The following is a 27,342-nucleotide window of genomic DNA, read 5'->3' as shown; positions in this document are numbered from 1 at the left end:
CGTGTGCTATGTATGCTGCTCGGTATCCTGGACGACATCATCCAAGTGTCCGCACCATTCACCGGATAGTTACTTTATTTAAGGAAACAGGAAGTGTTCAGCCACATGTGAAACATCAACCATGACCTGCAACAAATGATGATGCCCAAGTAGGTGTTTTAGCTGGTGTCGCAGCTAATTCGCACATCAGTAGCAGACAAATTGCATGAGAATCGGGAATCTCAAAAACGTCGGTGTTGAGAATTCTACATCAACATTGATTGCACCCGTACCATATTTCTGTGCTCCAGGAATTGCATGGTGATGACTTTGAACGTCATGTACAGTTCTGGCACTGGGCACAAGAGAAATTACGGGACGATGACAGATTATTTGCACGCATTCTATTTAGTGATGAAGCGTCATTCACCAACAGTGGTAACGTAAATCGGCATAATATGCACTATTGGGCAACGGAAAATCCACGATGGCTGCGACAAGTGGAACATCAGTGACTTTGGTGGGTTAATGTATGGTGTGGCATTATGGGAGGAAGGATAATTGGCCTCCATTTTATCGATGGCAATATAAATGGTGTAATGTGTGCTGATTTCCTACTTAATGTTCTACCAATGTTACTACAAGATGTTTCACTATATGATAGAATGACGATGTACATCCAACATGATGGATGTCCGACACATAGCTCGCGTGCGGTTGAAGTGGTATTGAATAGTATATTTCATGACAGGTGGCTTGGTCATCGAAGCACCATACCATGGCCCGCACACTCACCGGATCTGATGTCCCCGGATTTCTTTCTGTGGGGAAAGTTGAAGGAAGGATATTTGCTATCATGATCCACCGACAACGCCTGACAACATGCGTCAGCGCATTTCAATGCATGTGCGATCATTACAGAAGGCGAACTACTCGCTGTTAAGAAGAATGTCGTTACATGTATTGCCAAATGCATTGAGGTTGACAGATATCATTTTGAGCATTTATTGCATTAATGTGGTATTTACAGGTAATCACGCTGTAACAGCATGCGTTCTCAGAAATGGTAAGTTCAAAAAGGTACATGTATCACATTGGAACAACCAAAATAAAATGTTCAAACGTACCTATGTTCTGTATTTTAATTTAAAAAACCTACCTGTTACCAACTGTTTGTCTAAAATTGTGAGCCATATGTTTGTGACTATTACAGCGCCATCTAGCACAAAGCGAAAAAAGTGGTCCAACTAAAACATTCATATTTCTTTACGCACTGCACGAATATGTAATAAAAAATTGGGGTTCCTATTTTAAAAAAACCCAGTTGATATCCATTTGACCTATGGCAGCACCATCTAGCAGGCCAACCATAGCGCCATCTGGTTTCCCCCTTCAAGCTAGACAAGTTTCGATCTTTGTAGTTTTTTTGTTTGACGCTTATTTCGTGAGATATTTGGCCCAGTCATGATCTATGGACTACCCTGTATATTAACTTTGAAGTTTTCTTGTAGTTTTGCAGATGGTTAATATGACCTGATAGTTTAAAAATAATTCATTCCTGCTGTAAAAACATTCAAATATTTAAAGATTCAAATATTTAAAGAAGACGCAGAATGGATGAGAACAGAGGTATTATTGAGTTGAACCTTTGAGTTTAACCTTTGAGTTTAACCTTTTTATTTTTGCCATTTGGCTTTTGCCAAATTTAGAAGTTAGTTGCAATCTGATTGATTCTCACGTCAAGTTTGGACTACAGACTAATATAATCAGGTTATTTAAAAGTTGCCTATTTAGTGAGCCTCTATAGAAACTGTGTCTCTCTTAAACAAGTCTTGTTAGTGGTATAAAGCTGAATGAACATACATGTGAGCAACACATTATTTACAGCCATGTCTTTAAAGTACCACAGGCAATAATTTTTAGTAATTAAATAATCTTTCATTTCAAAACTAATTTCTTGAATATTGTATTCATGCTTTCCATTTCTATTTCATTCCAGTTCCAAAAATAATTAGCACAACTCACGCTGTTTTTTCCTGCTCCCATAATTCAGTACTATCTGAAATCCATGGATTAGTAAGCTCAGGTGGAGTGAAAAATGGATCATATTCAATATACTGTTCAAAGTAGCTGATGCACCTGAAACAACAATTCAGTTTTAGTCATTAGGTATTAGATTTGCAGTTATATTCTTTTATGGGTAAAATATAAACAATATCAAACTATAATTATTTTAGTCTGGCACCTATCAGGAACTCTTACACAGAGCGACAACAACAAATCTCAGTTCTATTAGAATGTAATGGAAGTGTTTCAATGGTATTTCCTTTTGCAAAAGCATTGCACATGCAGCAAGCATGTCAGACAGTGCTTACTATGTTTTTTGATGTCTGATTTAACTCCCTCAACAACATTTAATGATTGCAAAAAAAGTCCCTTTATATAAGTGCTCAAAACAATCTACACAATTTCATGCAACATCAAAATATATGTGAATTACATACATGCAGCAATGTTCTTAAATTACATTAGTACTGCAATTCTTGTCACTGCAGTCAGCAGAAAAGAAAGAACTGCACAAAGTAAAGCAAGAGTAGCAGCAGTACATTGTATGCAGTGGTAGAATGCTTATAGTGCATATTCCAATTCCTCTGCACCACTTCATTAAACACTAATGCAATTATAATGACAGCCAAGTCATTTGGATCTGTCTAAACAATACTATTGGGTACACAGAAGTGATCAGGGTGAGCTGCAGAGGAACAAAGTTAGAAGATAGTGACAATCATACTCTCTTTGTAGGGTCACTGTCTTCAACTTGAACAAAGACTGAAAGAATGTACAACACAGGAGTAAAGTGCCTGGCAGATCAAAGGATGAGAATGGAATGATATGTATAATCACTTTTTAATATGATGTTTTTACAACGAGCATGTAAAATGTTCACTTCTAAGTACTACAAAACAGTGACAACAATACAAAGCAAACATCAGTTATCTTTTCCACTACAAGAAAAAAATGTACATGTTCATTCAGATCCAGTCTCTAGTCATCAGAGTGATTAAATCATGCATTAGAAATGAGAATATGGAGGTTTCAGTAGATGCAATCAGTTGTAAATAAATGTATGAGGGCTGGAATTGAGTTTTCAAGATATGAAACCTCTTCTGTGCGAAAATGCAACTGTCAGAAACCTCCAGAGTTGGGTAAAATATTTAATAATATTGGAAACAAAATTCTATCAAGAAAACTATAAAATTATGAGACGGAACTGAGAAATGTAAGTATTACCAATAGAAACATTTAAAAGCACATACACTATCCTAGCTTTCAGAACAAATAGTTCCTCTCTGAGACGAGGGAGAGATTGACTGGAAGGTTAAAAAGTAAGAACATGTCACTCATAACCCAGGATTATAGTGACCCATTTGTTACGGCATCTCTATGCATTCACAAAGAATAATGTTAGAGCAGTAAAGGGCTATCAGAATTGTGTGCAGTTTCAGTTCATAAAGTATGTGCAAAGTACTGTTCAAGAACCTAGGTATCTTACCACAGTCAAACAAGCAAACATATTCCATTAAGTGAATTTTACATACTTATGAACTGATTCAAAACACCAGCATTCACTCACAGAACATCAAATAAAAATTATCTGCACTCAGATAACACCACTACAACCATTGCACACTTAGGTGTATGCTGTTGTTCAGTTACTATTTTCAGTAAGCTTCTAACAGAAATGCAATATGTGAAGAATAAACCTCAGATTTTCAAACTGAAGTTGGAATGCTTGGGGCTTGCACATTTCTCCTTATACTAGTTCCATTCATTAGTTTAGAAACTTAGTTGCAATGCTGTATTCATATGTATGTAAGTTTGTAAACCTTTTGTTTTTCCTATGCTTTTTATTGGCACTCTGTTAACTATTTACACAATTGTTTTGGCTGAAATAGATAAATAAAGAGAGAGCGGTAGATAAAAACAGAGGATCAATTCAGTCATGAGTCAAGCATCCTACAAAGGCTTCCTTACAAGACACTTATGAGATTAATACAGACATCTACGTACATACATGTTCTGTAAGTTGTGCTTACAAAAATAAAGTATTGAATGCTATTTTTGTACAAAAAGTGCCACAATATGGGTACAATGCTTTTTGTGTGTAGTGAATGTGAAATAATACTAAAAACTATGATTCCAGTAACAAAAAGTAAGTCAGATGCTTAACAACAGATATGGTAACTGCAAGCAGTGCAATGACATACCGTATGTATTAACTTTAAAGTGCTGTGCACATTTTGGGTGTGAATCAGCAAGAAAAGAAGACATTATAAACATTGTTCACAAAGACAATGTGGAATTGTTAGAAAATTGTATTAGGGAGCTGCAGAGAAACATTAAGGAAACCAAAAACATTCAAATATCAAAAACTGTTTACAATCTTCAATGCATCAGCATTAAAATATCTGACAAACAAGATGAAAAACAAACAGGGAAAGTGAAATGATGACAAAAATGAGTGAAGTGACAATGACCAAGAGCTTGTCTATTACAAATAAGTCTGTCCAGAGTGAAATAGTCGGAAATGAGACACACCAGAAAAGCAAGATACAGTACTTATTTTAGTGGACAGCCAGGAAAGAGGGTGTGGATCACTTCTACAGGAGAAGTTAGACTCTTCTTACCAGGTGGAGATATCATGAAACCAGGTGCGCCTTTAAAGAAAATCACAAGAAATGCAATTGCCACAAAAACTTCCACAACAGACAATACATTAGTGGTAATAGGAGGAATGAATGAGATTCATAGCCCCATTCAAATGGTTAAAAAAAAACATGTTTACAAAACATTAGGGCATATACTAAAACTTGGTCATAAAATGAATATAATAATCCACCCTATTCCAACACAATATGGTGTACAACATTTAAATTCAAAAATTGAAGCAACAAATCACTATATGATAGACACTATCAATGAATTAAGAAATACACACAAAAGAAAGTATTTTTGCGCCAACTGACTTAGCTCCACATGTTGTCAGTGCACCTGAACTTGTATGTGTGATAGGTTATTAGAACGATGGTAACATCGACAGTTCAGTATATATTTAACAACATATTACGATGTAGTAAGTGTTGTACTCATCAGATCTTGTGGGACTCTCACAGTCAAAAGCCTGCATTTTGACGACGACATGTACTCATGTCAGATAGTTTTATATTCTGACAGAATGTAACTTTGCAGTGTTATTTGAAGCTGGCCATAAGGTCGAAATTGCAATAGTAACAACAAATATTTTATACAGTCAACGGTGACTATGATGTCTTTTAAGAAAAAGAAGAACTGCTGTTAATTTTGCAGTGTAAAGACTAAGTTGAAACAATTTTACTTTAGAAGGCTTTCACTTAAGCAGTGAAAGGAATAAACAGATATGAGAAGGACTGGCTGTTGTCATTAGCAAGAACAAAGTAAAAATCCCAAGTGCTATAGTTAAAGTCTGAAAAAACTACTGACAAGGGAATAAGGAAAGAGACAACAGAAAGTATAGAAAAAAAAATGACCAAAACAATACAAAATACAACTGATCAGTGTATTGCAAAGAAAAAGACAGAAGGCATAGAAAAGAAATTAACCCAAACAATGCAAACTACAATACACCAGTGGCTCAGGATAATGGAAAAGAGGAAAGAAGACATCCAAGGAGTTAACAATGATCTGGAGCAAACAAACTACACATAAGAAAGAAGATTTCAAGATGTCAATCTGTGCAATCATGAACCTACCTCATCTATCAAAAATGTTGGCCCAGTGACTGCAGAATCATATGCTTTTGGAAAGACCTGCAACCTCAATGGAAACAACCACTCAAGCATCAGCACCACTTACTGTGACACAACAAGAAACCTTAACAGGATCTGCAGCAAACTCTCCAGGATCAACACCAACCTCACCAACAGCAGCTGCAACAGCTTCAGCATCAGCACCAACCACCTCAGCAGCAGAAGCAAGTCCAGCAAACCGAGTTAGAAGGAATATGAAGCAGCCAAGTGACCTTGATTTTTTATTGCCAAAATCTGCAGCTTCAACACCAGAAGAAGGAAGGACACTAAGAAGCATGTAAGCTGCAAAACTGAAATACCAGGAGTTCTGATGTCCCCAGGGAAAAAAAGAAAACAAAACAGAACATAGAAAAGAAATTGAAACTAATTTTCATTTTCAAATATTTAATCAAAATGTTCAGTATGTGTCAAAAGAGCAGAGGTCATGTTGCTGAAGTATCAGATATCTTCATAATGATTGAGCATGAACTGACAGAAAGAAGGGGTAGCTTTTTATGTGGATAACAGCATAACTGAATGTTTTCCATGGCCAGTTACAAACTGTAGAGAAATATGTTTTAAAGCAGCAGCAATTCAAACAAATTTTCAGGAACACAAATGTCTAGCTTTAGGTATATATTGCTCTCCAAGCTCTAGGCTAAAAGATTTCCCAATAGAACTTGTGTTGAAGTACCATTTGACAAACCTGTTAAAGAATTCCCATACTTAATAGTAGCCAATGACCTAAATCTAAATACGTCGAAACAGAGCAGCTCTACAAAATGTTTCTACGGTGTTGTACATACAAATTATATGAAGCTGCTTGTAAACAGCCTAACAAGGAGTGATGAATCATCAGACACAGTAACAGATCATCTTTTTAAAAGCATGCCTTTAAATCAACTGAAAGTGCACACAATTAACGCAGTCATTTCAGATTACTGAGTTCAGTTAACTGAGTTACAGAATAAGAAACTCATAACTGGAAATACTGGAAATGTTACCCAGATCAGAAAACATACAGACATAAAAAGAATGAATATAGCAAAATGATAAGGAAACCAAAATATATACAATATTAACAGCAGAGTGGAATTCATCAAATACTTCTAATACCATCAGATTGTGGCGTCGCAACTAGTGCGCGATCACCCATTTGTCTATTAAAAGCTTTACTTCAGAATGTATGTGGGCTGCAATGTAAGCCGGTAGAGTGTTATACGGTCAGTAACGGATGAGTTGTGTCCTGCAGACTGATGTCACGACCATCTGTTGCAGCTGCGCGTGTGAAAGCAGTGGAGTAGCGCTGACAGACTACTTACATTATACGAAACTACAAATATTAATAACTAATAAAGGAATAACCTGAGGAATGTCATATTTGATGTACATCCTTCTGTTGTGAAAACAAACAATATGTCAAAGTCTGAAATCAAAAATAGTTGTATTTTGGAAGTGAGTAAAAAAAAAAAAAGTAATTTTTCCGACAGTCAAGAATTTAAATAAATACAATGATGTAATAGTTCACCTTCAGTGACTATGTACAATGATCTGATAACACTTTCAGTGTTCATATATAAATTTGGAATGTTTTTAGTTTCAGAAAACCTCTGTAACTTTTCTATAATAATAATTTCAAGAATTCTAAGTCAATATGTGTATTGTGTGTTAGGGTGCATGTGAATGAGAATGCGTGCGTGAGAGTATGTGGGACATTCGGCATTATTAAAAATCATTGATGTAATCCTCTACAGGAACTGGCAAGTGTTCCAACTCTGTAACGCGGGAACAAATCCGCTAGTGGTTCCCCTACTAGTGAATGTCGGATTTCCAAGTATGTATGCTTATGTATAGGACAGGCAGAACATTCGCGACTACATAATAAATTTCCAGATGTAGAGTAAAGCTTATAGTTCATTTTGTTTTGTTTATTTAATTAGAGAGTTTTGTGTTACTTAATTTGATGATGTCAATGAGCCTAAAGAAGTGGTTGGTGCTTGTTAGATTTTGGTGCGAGCCGCACCCTAGAAGTGAGTTCTCATTCGTCGTAAGTGCTGACAGCCAATGAGAAGTGAGATAGTTGGCCGCCTAGCGAGGAGATACAGTTTTTGAGTGTGGGAGAGTGAGAAAGGGGTCGCGAGCTAGCTTTGATTGGAGCTGGTTATGCTGGATGTGACTTTTCGCATTATGTGTAAGATGAAGTCTTGGGATGACTTCCGCGTTATGGTCCAGTGTTAATGGTATCTGGTAGTGACCAGAAACTGTTTTTTAAAACTTTAGAGTGTTGTGATAATTCATTCCGACGAAAATTGCAAGTGAACTTTGAATTATATAGCGTGGCGGTACTGAGTATATTCTTACTGAGTATTTCATGGTGAGCATAAACTTTTACTAAAGACAACCACTGAATATCGTGTGCAGAAGTAATTGGCCGATCATTGACTGTGTTACAAGTAATTGGTTTCGGAATTTGGGAAGGTAAAAGTTCTGGCTGTTTTAGGTATGGTGATAACTGTGAGCAGAAACTTCAGTAATTTTTGTAAATGTGGGCTGATGATCTTGCTTAAAGGCAATAAAGATCTATTTAAGGTTTAAATTTGAACTTCATGTTTAAAGTACGAGTGACATCCCCTTTCCGAATCATTTCTTTAAAGTACATAGACAATTTTAAGCAAATTTTACTTATAGCGGCCTCCAGCGTGTAGCTATGAGATTACAGTTTCCTCAACACTGCTTTTCTGTGATCTCGTAAGTAGCTGCAGTCAGGAGTTTTACGTGCGAAGATCTACCACTGCAAAGAGGTAGGTGAACAAAAAATTATAAAAGAAATTGCATTGCAGCAGTAGCAACGTATAATCCGTCGCAATTGGTGCATCACATGCACGCACGTAAAAAATCCATCGCAAATGGTGCATCGGCCAGGAAACATAATGAAACATTTCATTAAAAGCAGTAATGTGTGTGTAACCGGACGATAAAAAAGTGCTCGCGAATAAATAGAAACTGGGGAAAGGACAAATATTATGAGTGAACTATCACCACGTGGACAGAAAGACAGTGACAGCCCATGAACTGTGAGTGTGTTTGATGTGCTTGGCAGATGAATTTTGCGGTTATATCGCGCCGACCGAAGTAGCTGATAACGGCGACATCTGGCAGACTACGAACTACGAGACGACGCGACTGGGCAGCGGAAGCAGTTGGCAGTGCTGACCGGAGTGGTGGCCCGTAAACTGGTACGGCGGCCCAGTGCATGGTGATCGGACCCGCAGCCTCAGCTAGCCGTGTTGGAGACATCAGAAGCGCAAAGTTAAGTAGTGTGCTTTTTAAAACTTTGTGTGTGTGTGTGAAAAAACTGAATAAAATGGCTGAGTGTAAGCAAACAAATGTAGAGGATGAACTGAGGGTAGATAGGGTGAAAGAACAAATGGAAGAGATTTATGATCCCATGAACTTTAGTTTGGATGTGTCCCAACCCAATTTCAGTAGTAGTTTGACAGAGTCATTAAGTGTTAATTATGGATCGAAGGTGGAACAGAAGGTATCAGATCCCAGTGTTTCAGATCTACCTGTGGCAGTAGCTAATATTAATGGAGACATTGTATCAGTAAATGATGGGCGATAGATAGTGTGGCAGGTATGTTAATGAGTCTATTGGCAAAATTGAATGGTTTAGGTGCTTATATGACGAAAATGGATTCTAATAAGATGAAAATGGGTACCTCATTAAGTGATGAGATGGAAGCTAAAATGACGAAAATGGGTACCTCACTTAAGTGAGGAGGTGGAAGCTAATATGACCAAATTAGGCAGATGTCAGGAGGTGACGTAACCAGCTGGCGAAGGACGTCAGTTAGCGGTGACACACCTCGGTCGGAAAACTTGTAGCTCCCTACGATTATGCTAGCGTTCATAGACAACGGCATTCCCAGTTAAACCCGCTAGCAAAACCATCCATAAGAAAGGCACCAGTAAAACCACCTAGCATTAATATAGTTGCTACGAAAGAAGGGAAGAATAACGGGGAGCAACAAGAGACAGCAGAATTAATTAAAGTAGAGTCAATGGGGTTGGGTTGTTTTGGGGAAGGAGACCAGACAGCGAGGTCATCGGCCTCATCGGATTAGGGAAGGATGGGGAAGGAAGTCGGCCGTGCCCTTTGAAGGGAACCATCCCGGCATTTGCCTGGAGCAATTTAGGGAAATAACGGAAAACCTAAATCAGGATGGCCGGACGCGGGATTGAACCGTCGTCCTCCCGAATGCGAGTCCAGTGTCTAACCACTGCGCCACCTCGCTCGGTAGAGTTAATGGGGCACAGTAATATTAACAATAAGAAAAAGAACATGCTTGTCGAAGAAGTAAGTACTGATAATAAGGTTTTGAATCGATGAGGATCCGTCTGACAGTGGTGGAAACAGAAATGAAGCAGAGGTCAAAGATGTGCTTAATAGGTTATTTGAAGTAGTTGAGGGTCGTGAAGAAGAAGAGAAGAAGGAAGAAGTGGAGGATATATATATTTCTGACGACACCTGGGTTAGGGTCGCAGAAACAGAGGTGAGTAAAGGAAGAGAAACACTAGAGAGATGTTTAGATTTAGCACTAGTGGACAGACTGGTAGGAGCTGCCACTAATAATAGGGATAATGTTAAGCATGAGGGAGGCCCTGTAAGCATGAATGTGATATCCACCCATAAGACAGGTTTTGACAGAAGGGAAACGGTGCAGGATTTATTAGACGAAGTAAAGCCTGAAATCAAAAAAGAGTACTTAGGACAGCCAATAATAGAGTTAAGTGTATTAAATGAAAAGGTAAAGTGTTTAATAGATACAGGATCAGAGGTGTGTGCTGTGTCAAAAAATTTTGTGAATGGACTCCCAGATAATAAACAAGTAGTAAAGATGCCAGTTAGTGGCTTAAATATAATTGTAGCAACAGGAAAAACCAAGAAGGTGGTAAAGCAAGAAGTATTCCTACCTACAGTTGTAAAGGGGGTAGTAATTAAGCAGAACTTCTTAGTAATAAGTGGACTAAGCGTAGACATGCTGCTGGGTGCTGATTTTCTCAGTAAACATGAAGGAAGTAAACATGAAGGACGGGTAAATTTCGGGACAAATGATGTAGTGGTTAGAATTAATGGTAACCTTATAACAATACCCTTCATAGGTAAGAGACCATGTGACAATACAGAACTGAATGACTTTCCAGTCTGTATTTGCAAGACCACAAAACTGATGGAAGGCTACAATGAGTACGGTGGAGGTAAAGAAGTGGATCCGTCTGAGCTGGATAGCATCAGAGAAAGGACTGATGACAAATTACAGGAATTAAGCGAAACAGATGAGGGACAAAGGAATGAATTCTAACTAAGCATGTAGAAGTATTTTCAGATCAGCCAGGGCTAGTTAAAGGTTACGAGTGTTTTTTGACAGTGCAAAAGGGTGCCTATTTCTTCAAAAAACCGTTTGCAGTTCCTGAAGTGCACAAGGAAGTGGTACGTGACCTGATTCAGAATATGCTAGAGTGGGGAATCATTGAAAGAGCAATAAGTGTTTACAACAACCCCCTGGTAATGGCTCGATTAGATTAGTATTAGATGCTCGAGCGTTGAATAAAATAGTATTACCCGACAGTGACAGACCAGAAAATATAGAAGAACTGCTGCAGAAGTTTAAAGGCGCAAAGTACTTCACATCCATAGACGTAACCTGTGGATAGTGGAATCTTCCCTTAGCCGAAGAGTAAAGAAAGTATACGGCGTTTTTATTTGAAGGTAGATGTTATCAATACAAGGTGGTGCCGTTTGGACTAAATACAAGTGTATGTGCCTTTGTAAGAGCTATGTCACAAGTGTTAGGGGACCATTTGTTAAGAAGGGTAACAACGTATGTGGATGACGTTTCAATATCAACACCAACGTGGGAAGAACATTGTGTATTATTAGATGAGGTATTGAAAGCAATAAAAGTGGGGGGCATGAAATTAAAATTATATAAAACTGATTTAGCAAAGAAGGAGATAAAATTCTTGGGGCATGTAATGAGTGGAGAAGGTATCATGGCTGATCCAGAGAAGATTAGAGCTATCCGAGACTATGCTGCATCAATAACACGCAAAGCACTGAAGGGGATGTTTGGTCTGTTTGGTTTTTACAGAAAATTTGTGTCTGGCCCATTGTTTAATGCTCCTTGCCTAAGAGAACTATTAAAGAAGAATGTAGTATATAAGTGGACTACTGAAGGTCAGAAGGCTTTCGAAGATCTAAAGGAAGCCTTAGTTAATAGTAAAATCTTAAACCACACAGATTTTTCGAAACCATTCTGTTTAGGATCTGATGCATGTGGATATGGATTGGGAGTTGAACTGTTTCAAATTGAGAAAGAAGGAGAAGAAGAAGTACACAAAACCAATGCTTTTGTAAGTAGGTCCCTTCAACAAGCAGAAAAGAATTGTAGTATATCCGAGCTAGAGGCATTAGCTGTTATTTTTGACTTACAAAAATTCGAGAAGTACCTTTTCGGCCATGAGGTTTTAATCTTCACTGACCATACTCCCCTCACCTATCTAGATTTCTGTCAACTTAAGCATGCTAGATTAAGGAGATGGTCCCTGTATCTACAACAATTTAAGTATAAGATGATCTACACTCCTGGAAATTGAAATAAGAACACCGTGAATTCATTGTCCCAGGAAGGGGAAACTTTATTGACACATTCCTGGGGTCAGATACATCACATGATCACACTGACAGAACCACAGGCACATAGACACAGGCAACAGAGCATGCACAATGTCGGCACTAGTACAGTGTATATCCACCTTTCGCAGCAATGCTGCCTGCTATTCTCCCATGGAGACGATCGTAGAGATGCTGGATGTAGTCCTGTGGAACGGCTTGCCATGCCATTTCCACCTGGCGCCTCAGTTGGACCAGCGTTCGTGCTGGACGTGCAGACCGCGTGAGACGACGCTTCATCCAGTCCCAAACATGCTCAATGGGGGACAGATCCGGAGATCTTGCTGGCCAGGGTAGTTGACTTACACCTTCTAGAGCACGTTGGGTGGCACGGGATACATGCGGACGTGCATTGTCCTGTTGGAACAGCAAGTTCCCTTGCCGGTCTAGGAATGGTTTGGATGTACCGTGCACTATTCAGTGTCCCCTCGACGATCACCAGTGGTGTACGGCCAGTGTAGGAGATTGCTCCCCACACCATGATGCCGGGTGTTGGCCCTGTGTGCCTCGGTCGTATGCAGTCCTGATTGTGGCGCTCACCTGCACGGCGCCAAACACGCATACGACCATCATTGGCACCAAGGCAGAAGCGACTCTCATCGCTGAAGACGACACGTCTCCATTCGTCCCTCCATTCACGCCTGTCGCGACACCACTGGAGGCGGGCTGAACGATGTTGGGGCGTGAGCGGAAGACGGCCTAACGGTGTGCGGGACCGTAGCCCAGCTTCATGGAGACGGTTGCGAATGGTCCTCGCCGATACCCCAGGAGCAACAGTGTCCCTAATTTGCTGGGAAGTGGCGGTGCGGTCCCCTACGGCACTGCGTAGGATCCTACGGTCTTGGCGTGCATCCGTGCGTCGCTGCGGTCCGGTCCCAGGTCGACGGGCACGTGCACCTTCCGCCGACCACTGGCGACAACATCGATGTACTGTGGAGACCTCACGCCCCACGTGTTGAGCAATTCGGCGGTACGTCCACCCGGCCTCCCGCATGCCCACTATATGCCCTCGCTCAAAGTCCGTCAACTGCACATACGGTTCACGTCCACGCTGTCGCGGCATGCTACCAGTGTTAAAGACTGCGATGGAGCTCCGTATGCCACGGCAAACTGGCTGACACTGTGACGGCGGCGGTGCACAAATGCTGCGCAGCTAGCGCCATTCGACGGCCAACACCGCGGTTCCTGGTGTGTCCGCTGTGCCGTGCGTGTGATCATTGCTTGTACAGCCCTCTCGCAGTGTCCGGAGCAAGTATGGTGGGTCTGACACACCGGTGTCAATGTGTTCTTTTTTCCATTTCCAGGAGTGTATATTAAGGGTTCGGAGAACATTGTGGCGGATGCCTTATCAAGAAGTGTGAAAGACAATGGACCAGAGGGGAATTCCATCTGTAATAAAGAATGTAATGAAGTATTGTTGGCAATCATGCAGTTGCAGGATGATGGTTCAATCAAACATATTTGTAAGAATCTGCAAAGGGAGCAAAACCAAGATGACAGTATTAAATTAGTGAAAAGCAGATTAGGTCATCCCGACTTTCCAAAATTATCTGTATACTACAAGGTGCATTAAGATGTCTTATTTAGGCGTAGAAAAAATACTGAGGTGAACTGGAAAATCTGTTTTCCAGAACAGCATGTTGATGCATTAATTGACTATATACATTGTAAATACGGACACTATGGAGCTCGTAAGTGTATTGCTAAGTTAAATGAAGTAGTGATCTTTAATAATATTTGGAGAAGGGTGCAACAGCGATTAGAATCATGTGACCGATGTCAGAAAGTAAGAGCCAACAATAAAATTATTCAAGGTCAGATGTATTCTGTAGAACCACAGAATCGACTGGATTTAGTAGCTGTGGACTTATTTGGACCACTACCAGTGTCACGAGGTGGTTGTGAATATGTTTTTGTAATGGTAGATGGTTTCTCTAAGTACGTTAGATTTTACCCAATTAAGAAAGATAATTCTAAAGTAATAGTAACCAAATTGGAAAAGGATTACTTTGTAAATATAGGAGTGCCCAAAGCTATATTATTGGACAACGGGCCACAGTTTATTTCTAAGAAATTTGAGGAGTGCCTAAAACAACATGGTGTACAGCATATTAAAATCTTGGCTTCTTTTCCTCAAGGCAATATATGTGAGAGAATTATGAAGGAAGTAAACAGGTTATGTAGGACTTACTGTCACAAGAAACATTCTGCATGGGCCAACTATATAGAATATTTATAGGAGGTCATTAACCATCTTAAGCATGAAGCCACAGGGTTTGCACCTGTAGTACTAATGTGTGGAATTACGCCAAATAATATCTTGTTTGATCTTGTAGAATTCCCTAGTCTTACTGATGTAGCTATGGAAGAAAAGAAGAAACTGGCACGTGCTAACATAAGGAAGAAGGCACTGGAAAGAAAGAGAAGACACAATGCTAGAGCCAATCCTACTAGCTTCCAAATAGGTGATTTAGTACTAATAAAGACCAAGGAGAAGTCCAAAAAACTTACCTCGGAAACAAAAAAGTTCATTGACGAGTATGTGGGACCATTTAGAATAATAGAGAAACCTCACCCTAATGCTTACAGGTTGGAATTTGTAAAGTCTCATAAGCTGCTAGGCTTAAGAAATATCATTGACCTGAAGAAGTATGTACAAAGAGAGGAGAGTCGAGAGCTAAGTGCGTGACGAACACTAGGTCTCGAGTCGTATGACAATACTATTTCCTTTCATTTCATATTGTCAACCTTCCCCTTCATTTCATTCAGAACTTTTTACTATCTCCTTTCTTTCTTCACTATCTAGCGTTAGAGAGAGTACCAGGAGGTTGTTATGGGAAGAGAGGCAGGGTGTGGCCTGCATAATGACAATAAAGGAGTGAGAAGTTAGGTGTTGCCTGCTTCAATCGTAGTATTAAGTATGTGAATAAATGGCGTGAGAACTTCGGGAGGTTGTTTTGGCAAGGGAGGTTAAGGTATGATACAGAGCAGAAAGGCTGTCTGTAAAATAATGGTAATATGTTGTAAGAAGAATATTTGTGTAAGGTAACGAGAAAATGTTTCAATAAGAATTTATGTGAGGAAATAATTACAGAGCAGCAAGGCTGGCTGCAAAACGATGGTAATGTGTAACAGAGCAGCAAAAGTGTTGCCTGCTAAATAATAATAAACAAAGGAGTGAGAGGCAAGGTGTTGCCTGCTCAATGTTGGTAAAAGAAGGAGAGGCTATATTTGTAAACGGAGTGAGGTAATATAAGTAAACAAAAACGGGATCAAAGCTTAAAAACAGGTAGATGTGCAAATGAGAGAAGTGAGAAGGAGCCTGCCGTAACCCAGAATAAATTGAGACGTTATTAACCATTACTAACCTGAGTGAGTGTAGTATGGCTATGACTACGTAACAAATACTGAATGTGACTAGAGAAACCTGATATTGAATTTTGTGAAACGTGAGTTGGAGATTATTGTAACAGAGCAGCAAAAGGCTGGCTTGAGAAACCCTAAGTTGACTTTAGTCAAGAGGAACCCATATATGAATCTGAACCATTCAAGTGCCCCAGAAGTCAATAGAACAATTTTAAGATTAGTAGTTTTAAGGAATGTGTAGTGTTTATATGTGTTTTCAGATGTTGTTTTTCTTGTACAGGATTGCAGGAGATTGCCTGGAGAAAAATTGTATATATATGAATAATTTTGTATTTTGTAAGGTTACATGGTGTACCAGATTTGGAGAGCCATAAGCACTGGCTGAAATTTGAAGTGTATTTGTGTACTATTTGTTAGAAATGATTTGTATATATTTAAATGTAACAGTAGCTTGTTTGATTCATTGCGAAAAAAAAATGAAGAAAAATTACTAGTAAATGTGCCACTTTGGTACTGCTTGTAGGAAAGTTAGTTCACTTTTAACTAAAAAAGGGTATTTGTAAATGGAAATATTGGAAAGAAAATTTTGCATGATGACTTGGCAAAGTAGAGTTATTCAATAAGAGTCATGAAAACTATGATTAAAATCATTTTGAGAGGGTTATTGTGTTGGGTGAAGACAGAGCATTTAAGGATGGAAACTGAGGCCAGCTGAATTTTTCATGTGCGCTGGCATAAGGTTGTAGTAGCACGAGACTCATATGGACCTCCAAGGCAGGACCGAGTCAGACAACGAGTAATAGCAAAAGTGATAAGTGTAAGAGTTCAGAGGTGACGCTCACCAAAGCGATTATGTCGTTAGTGTGCGTGTCATGTAAAGTAAAAAGAATGTATTGTAGGTTTGTTTCTTTTTAAGCGACTTAAAAAAAAAAAAAAAAACATATGAAGATTGTAACTTTTTTATTTTAGTATTGATGATTTAACATATATGTCTAGAGTTAACTGATTGTAGGTCATCAGCCCGAGATATTGATGAATGAAATATATACAGAACCAGAAATGACAAATAATAATGGTTAAAGTAAATCTTTGATAGAAAAATATTAAGAAACAAAAGTTTATTAAGAAATTAAAAATTTTCGTTCCTCAGAAGGTGCACGGCGTTGCAACTAGTGCGCGATCGCCCATTTGTCTATTAAAACCTTTACTTCAGAATGTATGTGGGATGCAATGTAAGCTGGTAGAGTGTTATACGGTCAGTAACGGACGAGTTGTGTCCTGCAGACTGATGTCACGACCATCTGTTGCAGCTGCGCGTGTGAAAGCAGTGGAGTAGCACTGGCAGACCACTTACATTATACGAAACTAAAAATATTAATAACTAATAAAGGAATAACCTGAGGAACGTCATATTTGATGTACATCCTTCTGTTGTGAAAACAAACAATATGTCAAAGTCTGAGATCAAAAATAGTTGTATTTTGGAAGTTAGTAAAAAAAAGAAGAAGAAGAAGTTATTTTTCCGACAGTCAAGAATTTAAATAAATACAGTGATGTAATAGTTCACCTTCAGTGACTACGTACAATGATCTGATAACTCTTTCAGTGTTCATATATAAATTTGGAATGTTTTTAGTTTCAGAAAACATCTGTAACTTTCTATAATAATAATTTCAAGAATTCTAAGTCAATATGTGTATTGTGTGTTAGGGTGCATGTGAATGAGAATGCGTGCGTGAGAGTATGTGGGACGTTCGGCATTATTAAAAATCATTCATGTAATTCTCTACAGGAACTGGCAAGTGTTTCAACTATGTAACGTGGGAACGAATCCGCTAGTGGTTCCCCTACTAGTGAATGTCGGATGTCCAAGTATGTATGCTTATGTATAGGACACCCAAAACATTCACGACTACATAATAAATTTCCAGATGTAGAGTAAAGCTTATAGTTCATTTTGTTTTGTTTATTTAATTGGAGAGTTTTGTGTTACTTAAATTGATGATGTCAATGAGCCTAAAGAAGTGGTTGGTGCTTGTTAGATTTTGGCGCGAGCCGCACCCTAGAAGTGAGTTCTCATTCGTCGTAAGTGCTGACAGCCAATGAGAAGCGAGATGATTGGCCGCCTAGCGAGGAGATACAGTTTTTGAGTGTGGGAGAGTGAGAAAGGGGTCACGAGCTAGCTTTGATTGGAGCCGGTTATGCTGGATGTGACTTTTCGCATTATGTGTAACATGAAGTCTTGGGGTGACTTCCGCGTTATGGTCCAGTGTTAATGGTATCTGGTAGTGACCAGAAACTGTTTTTTAAAACTTTAGAGTGTTGTGATAATTCATTCCGACGAAAATTGCAAGTGAACTTTGAATTATATAGCGTGGCGGTACTGAGTATATTCTTACTGAGTATTTTATGGCGAGCATAAACTTTTACTAAAGACAACCACTGAATATTGTGTGCAGAAGTAATTGGCCGATCATTGACTGTGTTACAAGTAATTGGTTTCGGAATTTGGGAAGGTAAAAGTTCTGGCTGTTTTAGGTATGGTGATAACTGTGAGCAGAAACTTCAGTAATTTTTGTAAATGTGGGCTGATGATCTTGCTTAAAGGCAATAAAGATCTATTGAAGGTTTAAATTTGAACTTCATGTTTAAAGTACGAGTGACATCCCCTTTCTGAATCATTTCTTTAAAGTACATGAACAATTTTAAGCAAATTTTACTTATAGTGGCCTCCGGTGTGTAGCTATGAGGTTACAGTTTCCTCAACACTGCTTTTCTGTGATCTCATAAGTAGCTGCAGTCAGGAGTTTTATGTGCGAAGATCTACCGCTGTAAAGAGGTAGGTGAACAAAAAATTATAAAAGAAATTGCATTACAGCAGTAGCAACGTATAATCCATCGCAATTGGTGCATGGCATGCACGCACGTAAAAAATCTGTCGCAAGATCACTAAATACAAACAGGAATGAATCAAATAAGATAGAAAGTGGGAACTTTACAGCATAAGGAAAAAAACTGACTGATCCATGTGAAGTGTATTCCACTTTAAATTAGAATTGTGTAAATATAGTCCTGAAGCTAATCAAACAAAATGAATCTTAACTAAAAAGATAATAGTTTCACCACAAATAACAGAATGCCTGTTCCTCTTTCCAGCAGATGAAACAAATGTTACAAATATAATCAGATCACTGAAAAACAAAGATACTGAGGGCATAGTTCTACATACATACTCTGCAGTCTGTCATACGGTGCGTGGCGGAGGGTACCTCATACCACAACTAGCATCTTCTCTCCTTGTTCCACTCCCAAACAGAACGAGGCAAAAATGACTGCCTATATGCCTCTGTATGAGCCCTAATATCTCTTTTCTTATCTTTGTGGTCTTTCCGTGAAATATAAGTTGGCGGCAGTAAAATTGTACTGCAGTCAGCGTCAAATGCTGGTTCTCTAAATTTCCTCAGTAGCGGTTCACGAAAAGAATGCCTCCTTTCCTCTAGAGACTCCCAAAGCATTTCTGTAACACTCGCGTGATGATCAAACCTACCAGTAACAAATCTAGCAGGCTGCCTCTGAATTGCTTCTATGTCCTCCCTCAACCTGACCTGATAGGGATCCCAAATGCTCGAGCAGTACTCAAGAATTGGTCATACTAGTGTTTTATAAGCGGTCTCCTTTGCAGATGAACCACATCTTCCCAAAATTCTACCAATGAACCGAAGATGACTATCCGCCTTCCCCACAACTGCCATTACATGCTTGTCCCACTTCATATCGCTCTGCAATGTTACGCCCAAATATTTAATCGACGTGACTGTGTCAAGTGCTACACTACTAATAGAGTATTCAAACATTATGGGATTCTTTTTCCTATTCATCTGCATTAATTTACATTTATGTATATTTAGAGTTAGCTGTCATTCTTTACACCAATCACAAATCCTGTCCAAGTCATCTTGTATCCTCCTACAGTCACTCAACGATGACACCTTCCCGTACACCACAGCATCATCAGCAAACAGCCGCACATTGCTATCCACCCTATCCAAAAGATCATATATGTAGATAGAAAACAACAGCGGACCTACCACACTTCCCTGGGGCACTCCAGATGATACCCTCACCTCCGATGAACACTCGCCATCGAGGACAATGTATTGGGTTCTATTACTTAAGAAGTCTTCGAGCCACTCACATATTTGGGAACCAATCCCATATGCTTGTACGTTAGTTAGGAGTCTTCAGTGGGGCACCGAGTCAAACGCTTTCCGGAAGTCAAGGAATATGGCATCCGTCTGATACCCTTCATCCATGGTTCGTAAGATATCATGTGAAAAAAGGGCAAGTTGCATTTCGCAGGAGCGATGTTTTCTAAAGCCGTGCTGACGCATGGACAGCAACTTCTCTGTCTCAAGGAAATTCATTATACAGGGTGGTCCCGAATTCATGGTACAAACTTTAATGGTAGGTACAGGACATTGTAACAAGGATTTATTGTATAGGAATGTATAGTCGCAGGTGACGCGGTGAGGCGTAAACAGGGGAAAGAGAAATGGAGTGATCGGTTGGTGTCACTGCCGGTAGAGGGCAGTAGATGAACATGATGTATCGCAGTAGGGACAAGCGCCATTCACAATTGTGCTGCCGTAGACGATGGGTGACTTTACGTATGCAGAAAAAGCAGACATGCATTACATGTACGGCCGTGCAAATGGTAACGCCAGAGCTGCGTTACGAATGTATCGCGCGGAGTATCCTAATCGACGAATGCCGGATCATAGAATTTTTCAACGGTTACATCGTCAACTTTGTGAAACAGGTACGTTCGACGTCAACAGACATGACGCTGGTCGATTAAGAGCTGTACGCACTCCAAGACTGGAAGAACGCATCTTGAACATAGTGGCTGATAGACCCGAGTCAAGCACAAGAACTGTTGCGCGTGACGTACATGTGAGTCATCAGACTGTATGCAGAGTGTTAAATGAAAATCGCTTACACGCCTTCCATTTTCAAAAAGTACAAGCATTGAATCCGGCAGATTATCCTCTTCGCGTGAACTTCTGCCAGTGGTTGTTGCAGCAATGTGCGTTGCAGCCGGATTTCGTAGGTCATGTGCTATTTACAGATGAAGCGACATTTTCACGCGAGGGTGTCTTTAATGCGCACAATTCCCATGTGTGGGCAACAGATAATCCACATGCAACGCGTCCACATGCGTATCAACAACGTTTCGGTATTAATGTGTGGGCTGGTATTGTGAACGACTTTTTGATTGGGCCATACTTACTACCCACGCGACTCTGTGGCGAAAGCTATCTTATTTTTCTGCAAGAAGTGTTACCAGAACTGCTGCAAGATGTTCCGCTCGCCATTCGTAACCGCATGTGGTTTCAGCACGATGGAGCGCCAGCACACTTCAGCACTGCTGTACGGAATTACCTGAATGCCACGTTTGGTGCTAGATGGATTGGGCGTGGTGGACCAGTCCCTTGGCCACCCCGATCTCCTGATTTCTCTTGCCTCGATTACTTTTTATGGGGACATCTTAAGAGTCTTGTTTATGAGACTCCAGTTGACTCAGATGAGGATCTCGTTGCTCGCATATCTGTAGCTGCTGCAGGTGTGCGTGAAATACCAGGCATCTTTGAACGTGTACGCCAATCGCTGCACTGACGCTGTCAAGCATGTATCGCTCATGGTGGACGCAATTTTGAACACTTACTGTAAACATGACACTTGTCAACAACGATTTCAATAAAATCTTTCGTTTTCCTTTCGGCCGTTATTTCCCCTGTTTACGCCTCACCGCGTCACCTGGGACTATACATTCCTATACAATATATCCTTGTTACAATGTCCTGCACCTACCATTAAAGTTTGTACCATGAATTCGGGACCACCCTGTATTCGAACTGAGAATATGTTCGAGAATCCTGCAACAAACCGATGTTAAGGATATTGGTCTGTAATTTTGAGGATCCGCCCTTCTACCCTTCTTATATGCAGGTGTCACCTGCACTTTTTTCCAGTCACTCAGGACATTATGTTGGGCAAGAGATTCACGATAAATGCAAGCTAAGTAAGGAGCCAATGCAGTAGAGTACTCTCTGTAAAACCGAACTGGAATCCCATCTGGACCTGGTGATTTATTTATTTTCAATCCATTCAGCTGCTTCACAACTCCAGGGATGTCTATCACTATGTCCTCCATACGGGAATCTGTACGAGACTCAAACGGCGATATGTTTGTGCGATCCTCCTGCGTTAAAGATTTCTCAAATGCTAAATTTAAAATTTCAGCTTTCGTTTTGCTGTCTTCTGTTGCCAGGCCAGACTGATTAATAAGTGACTAGATGGAAGCCTTCGACCCGCTTACCGATTTTACATAAGACCAGAATTTCCTTGGGTTTTCAGCAAGATATTTTGCTAAGGTATGACGGTGGTAGTGGTTGTATGCTTCGCGCATCGCTCTTTTTACAGCAGCACAAATCTCTACTAACTTTTGCCTGTTCTCATTCTCCCGATCTTTCTTGTACCGCGAGTGCAACTGTCTTTGCTTCCTGAGCATTCTCCGAATTGCTCTGTTAAACCACGGTGGGTCTTTTCCGTCTGTAACCCACTTTTTCGGCACATACTTGTCCAATGTGTGATTTACAATGTGTTTAAAATTTGCTCATAATTATTTCACTTCCATCGTACCGGAAGTAAATGAAGTCAATCCATTTACTAAGTTAGATTCTAACAACTGCTTATCTACTCTTTCTAGTAAGAATACTCTCCTAGCCTTCTTGACCGACTTTTTAACTTTTGTAACCATAGTTGTAATGACAACATCATGATCACTAATCCCTGTCTCAACACTGACACTGTCGATGAGGTCTGGTCCGTTCGTGGCTACCAGATCTAAAATATTTCCATTATGCGTTGGCTGTTGATTTACCTGATCAAGACAGTTTTCGGATAATGTGTTCAAAAGTAATTCACACGATGGCTTGTCTGTACCACCTGTAATGAATCCACAGACATCCCAGTCTATACTAGGTAGGTTGAAATCACCTCCGACTAATATAGCATGTTCTGGGTACTTCTGTGATACAGAGTGTAGACTCCCTGTGAATGATTCTAGAACTGTCACGGTGGAACCTGGTGGCTGGTAATAACACCCAAAAATTAACTTTATTTCTCCTAGCAATGTTAAGCATGTCCAGATAACTTCACAATCACACTTTACTTTGACCTCAGTAGACACTATATTTTTGTCAACTGCAATGAAGACACCACCTCCTATGGTGTCTAATCTGTCTTTCCAATACACGTTCCAACCCTCACCAAATATTTCAGAACTTCCTATCTCAGGGTTCAGCCAGGTCTCAGTCCCGAGAGAATAATTTTCCCGCCACACGTTTCCTGGAGGGCTGTAAATTCAGGAACTTTATTCCGAACACTCTGGCATATCTGCAAAAATAATCAAACACTGCTTACAGTATACAGTAAAGCCTCTAACATTTCTAGTAAACTTAGTAATGGAAAATGGTCTGCCCCCAACAAGTCCAAAAAAGAGTAAAGTAGTCCCAATTTATAAACGTGATGGCAAGAGGGATTGTGGAAATTATAGCCCTATAACAATTACATTCACCTTATCAAAAATGGTAGAAACAGCCTTTAAAAAGAGAGTTATAAAGTACACAGAAAAACAAAATATCCTGGATGAAGCACAGAACTGCTTTAGGAATGGGAAGTCTACAAAAATGGTAGTGGCATGTTTCATGACACACGTAATCAGAGCTCTAGAAGAATAGAAGAAACTCTGTAGTGTATCGCTGGATCTCTCAAATGCCTTTGGCTGTGTATGGCATACTACTCTGTTAGATAAACTGCATGGTTGTGAGATCATGGGGAATGGAACCAGTCTAATAAAATCATTTTCAGAAAACAAAGAACAAAGTTTGGAATTAAAATAAACTTGATATTTAGTCCACTAATGTTTACAATTTATGTGAATGACATGACAGCATCAGTAAAAGAAAATGTAGTCATGTGTGCAGAGGATAGGTCAAGAAATGATTTTGAAACAGGAGCTATCATGGGCATAGAATGGACAAATTAATATTTAAGTGAAATCAGTCTGTTTTTACAAGGAAAGAAAAAAACTTACCTGGAAACACTTGCTAAGAGAACAACAAATGCAGAGAAATAAAATATAAAACTTACAGGCGCAATGAGAATAGAAGTTGACACAAGCAAGTTCCTGAGATTGACAATACAGAGATTTATGTCTTGGAAAAATCACATAGAAAAGATGTGGTCAAAAATAGGCAACAATGTATTTTTAATGAAGAAAATTACCTACACAGTTGATGTAGATATATTATTAAAGACATACTGACTAATTCATCCACATTTATCATACTGTATAATAATATGAGGTAGGGCAGCAAATGTGCATGTGAACAGATTGGAAAAAAAGAAAGAAGAAGTATTCAAACACACTGGAAGGATACTGATAATGAGAGAGTCCTATAAAATCAAATTCAAATAATATAAAATTTTGACAATTCCCTCTATGTATGTACCAGAGGATACCCAAAAGAAATGGAAAAATTTTTTTGGTGGGCAGAGTGTTTGTAATACTGCATTTTGCCACTAGGAGCACAGAGTGAGAACATTCCAGAGTCAGTAAGGTGAGTGCCATCACTGATGAACGTCAGGACTAGTTTCAGCAGAGTTTACAGTGACAGCTGTTTCATGTGATGGTCATTTATCCAATGGATGATTTTCATGAATTGTGTGCTCCAGTAAAATTCTGCTTTTTGCTCAGAAAAAGTGGAACACAAACTCTTGAAATGCTAAAAATGACACACAAGGATGATGCTATGGGGAAAACAAAAGTGTTTGAGTGGTTTTCCCAATTCAAAAATTGTGAAATGTCAAATCATGACAAACCTCAGTCTGCTTGTACTCCCATGGCCCAAACACATGAAAATGTTGGAAACATTCGTGCAATCCTCAACAAATATCGACACTGGCCCATTAAAGAAACTGTGGATCTGTCAGGAGTGACTTGGAGTTGAGTGCAGCAGATTGTGGCAGAACACTCAGGATGAAAAGGGTTGTTGCCAAATTCGTGCCATGACTGCTGACTGCTGGCCAAAACATGGTTGCTTTGAAAGAAGAGTCCCGAAATGATCCAAACGTTTTTTCAAACTTTATCACAGATGGCAAAACCTGGTGCTACGCTTACGATCCTGAATCAAAGCAACAATCAAGCCAGTGGAAGACTTCATGTTCACCTCACCCCAAGAAAGTTCATCAGGCGAAATTAAACATTAAAGACAATGCTGATCCCCCCCCTCCCACCGATGTGAGAGGAGTCTTCCATTCAGAGTTTGTTCTGCAGGGTCAGACAGTTAACCAGCCTTTCCATTTAGAAGTTTAGAAAAGATTGCACAACAGTATGCAGCATAAGTGGCCTGATTTGTGGCAGTTGTATGACTGGTCTCTGCATCATGACAATACCCCTGCTCACACAGCCCATCTGTATGAGAGATCTTGACCAAAAATGATTTGCCCCTGTTCCTCACTACCATACTCACCTAACATTGCCCCGTACAACTTTTTTTTGTTTCCTAGAATGAAAAGAGACATTAAATGAAACAGTTTTGCTGATGTTGCCAATGTGAAGAAAAATATGGTGGAGGCACTGTCAGGCATCACAAAAGATGATGTTAAACAATGTTTTGATAAACACAATAAACGATTACACAAGTGTATTAGTGCTTGTGGAGAGTGCTTCGAAGGGGATTGAAGGTTTGTGCTTAAAATGTGAACAAATAAGTTAAGAAAGTTCAATTTCTTTTGGGTACCCCTTGTATTTGAAACTATCATGTATCTCAAATTAAATTTGACTCCACTGCTAAAAAGATAACTACACTGTAACAGCACAAGAGTCAAAGATAAGTATTGGATCAACAATATCATATTACAACTGGCTGTTAAAGACTCTACTAAAGCTGGGTGCTTATTATGCAGCAGACTAACAAGCATTTAAAAAATATAAAGCACTGCCTGTTTACAAAACAAAACTAAGAGAGTACTTAAAATGAATATGTTTGTACAGTGTCAAGGATTATTTTGAGACTAGCCCAAAAGAACTAGAAAGAATTTGCAGTACTAAAGCACTATGCTGAGAAATAAGCTACATATACTGTGTTAATGAAAAATAAACACAAAATTGTTCTTACTTTACATCAACACTCCAACACTGCATCAGAAATTGAAATTGGGTGGCTATATCTAATAAATTAAATTAGTAATAAAGCTTTTGTTTTTCCTGTGTTTTCACTAAGTATTATACATACAGGGTGATTCAGCTGCTGCTACCTATGGGTTTTCTGCAACCCACAATGCCTTCAAAAACTGCACATAAGATTTTCATATTCTCTCACTCACTACATTTAAACTGTTAGTCCTACAGTAAACACAAGCAGGACCTTTTTGCAGGAAATTTAATGTCATTATATTTAGTACTGGGATATGTTTTCGCTGCAGGGGGGGTGGGGGGGGGGCACAGTTTTTGAGTTATTGAAGAATAAAACATTTGACTGTCACTTTGTACTTTTTTTTAAATAATTCAAAAACTATGGCCTCCAGCAAAAACTTAATCAGTTACAAAATTTAACTATTTTAAATTTCCTACAAAAAGGTCCTATTCATTTTTCCTGTAAGACTAATAGTTTGCATGTATCGAGCAAGAGGATATGAAGATCACGTGTGTGGTATTCGAAAAGTTGTGTGTTGCATAAAATCCATAGGTAGGGTGAATTACCCTGTATATGTGCAAGTAAGTCTACTGTAAAATATTATAAATGTGCTTGAATTGTAATTTAACCTGTACTTGTAATTGTAAATGTATACTGACATACACAGCATCACTCTAAACAGTGATCAAAGGATGAATGAATGAATAAATAAATACTGACAGTGTTCACCAAAAACAATGAGGACCTTTTTCAAAGAGACTGTAAGATGTGACATACACAGCCATGACACCAAACATCACAGAAAATCAACAACCTATGTATGTTCAGAAGCAAGGAATTCTTCTTTTGACGTATTTTCTAGAAATCAATTGAATGCTTCCTTTGTAAGTTTTTTCATATCAATTTCCATGACCAAAAGGAAAACAAAGTTTTTCGTATGTAGAACACAAAGGGGATCATACAAATAACAACTCATGATACTACTAATTTTATGCAGGCTTATGTTACAGCTTTTGTAAACGTATCACCTTTTTCTGTATTTAACGAAAAAGAGGCTGCATAAGAACTTTATAGTCCCTGCAACTGTATATTTCACAAGTAAATAATAATGCCTTAGAATGAAATGCAGACAATATTAAAGCATCTGCTCCACTGCATCATTATCTATTTTTTA

General features: G+C 39.2%; 1 protein-coding gene across 1 annotated transcript in view; it reads right to left on the bottom strand.

Moving 5' to 3' along the window:
- The window catches only part of LOC126469750 (regulator of G-protein signaling 7), a 262,114-nt gene that overhangs the window by 45,547 nt on the left and 189,225 nt on the right, over window positions 1–27,342 (bottom strand). The window contains exon 9 of the mRNA XM_050096964.1: window positions 2,005–2,118. Within this exon, the coding sequence (XP_049952921.1) occupies window positions 2,005–2,118 (114 nt within the window). The remainder of the gene's footprint in view (window positions 1–2,004; window positions 2,119–27,342) is intronic.

The sequence above is a fragment of the Schistocerca serialis genome, chromosome 3 (genome assembly GCF_023864345.2).
Source record: "Schistocerca serialis cubense isolate TAMUIC-IGC-003099 chromosome 3, iqSchSeri2.2, whole genome shotgun sequence".
Lineage (NCBI taxonomy): Eukaryota > Metazoa > Arthropoda > Insecta > Orthoptera > Acrididae > Schistocerca > Schistocerca serialis.
This window is presented reverse-complemented; position numbering and strand designations above follow the sequence as displayed.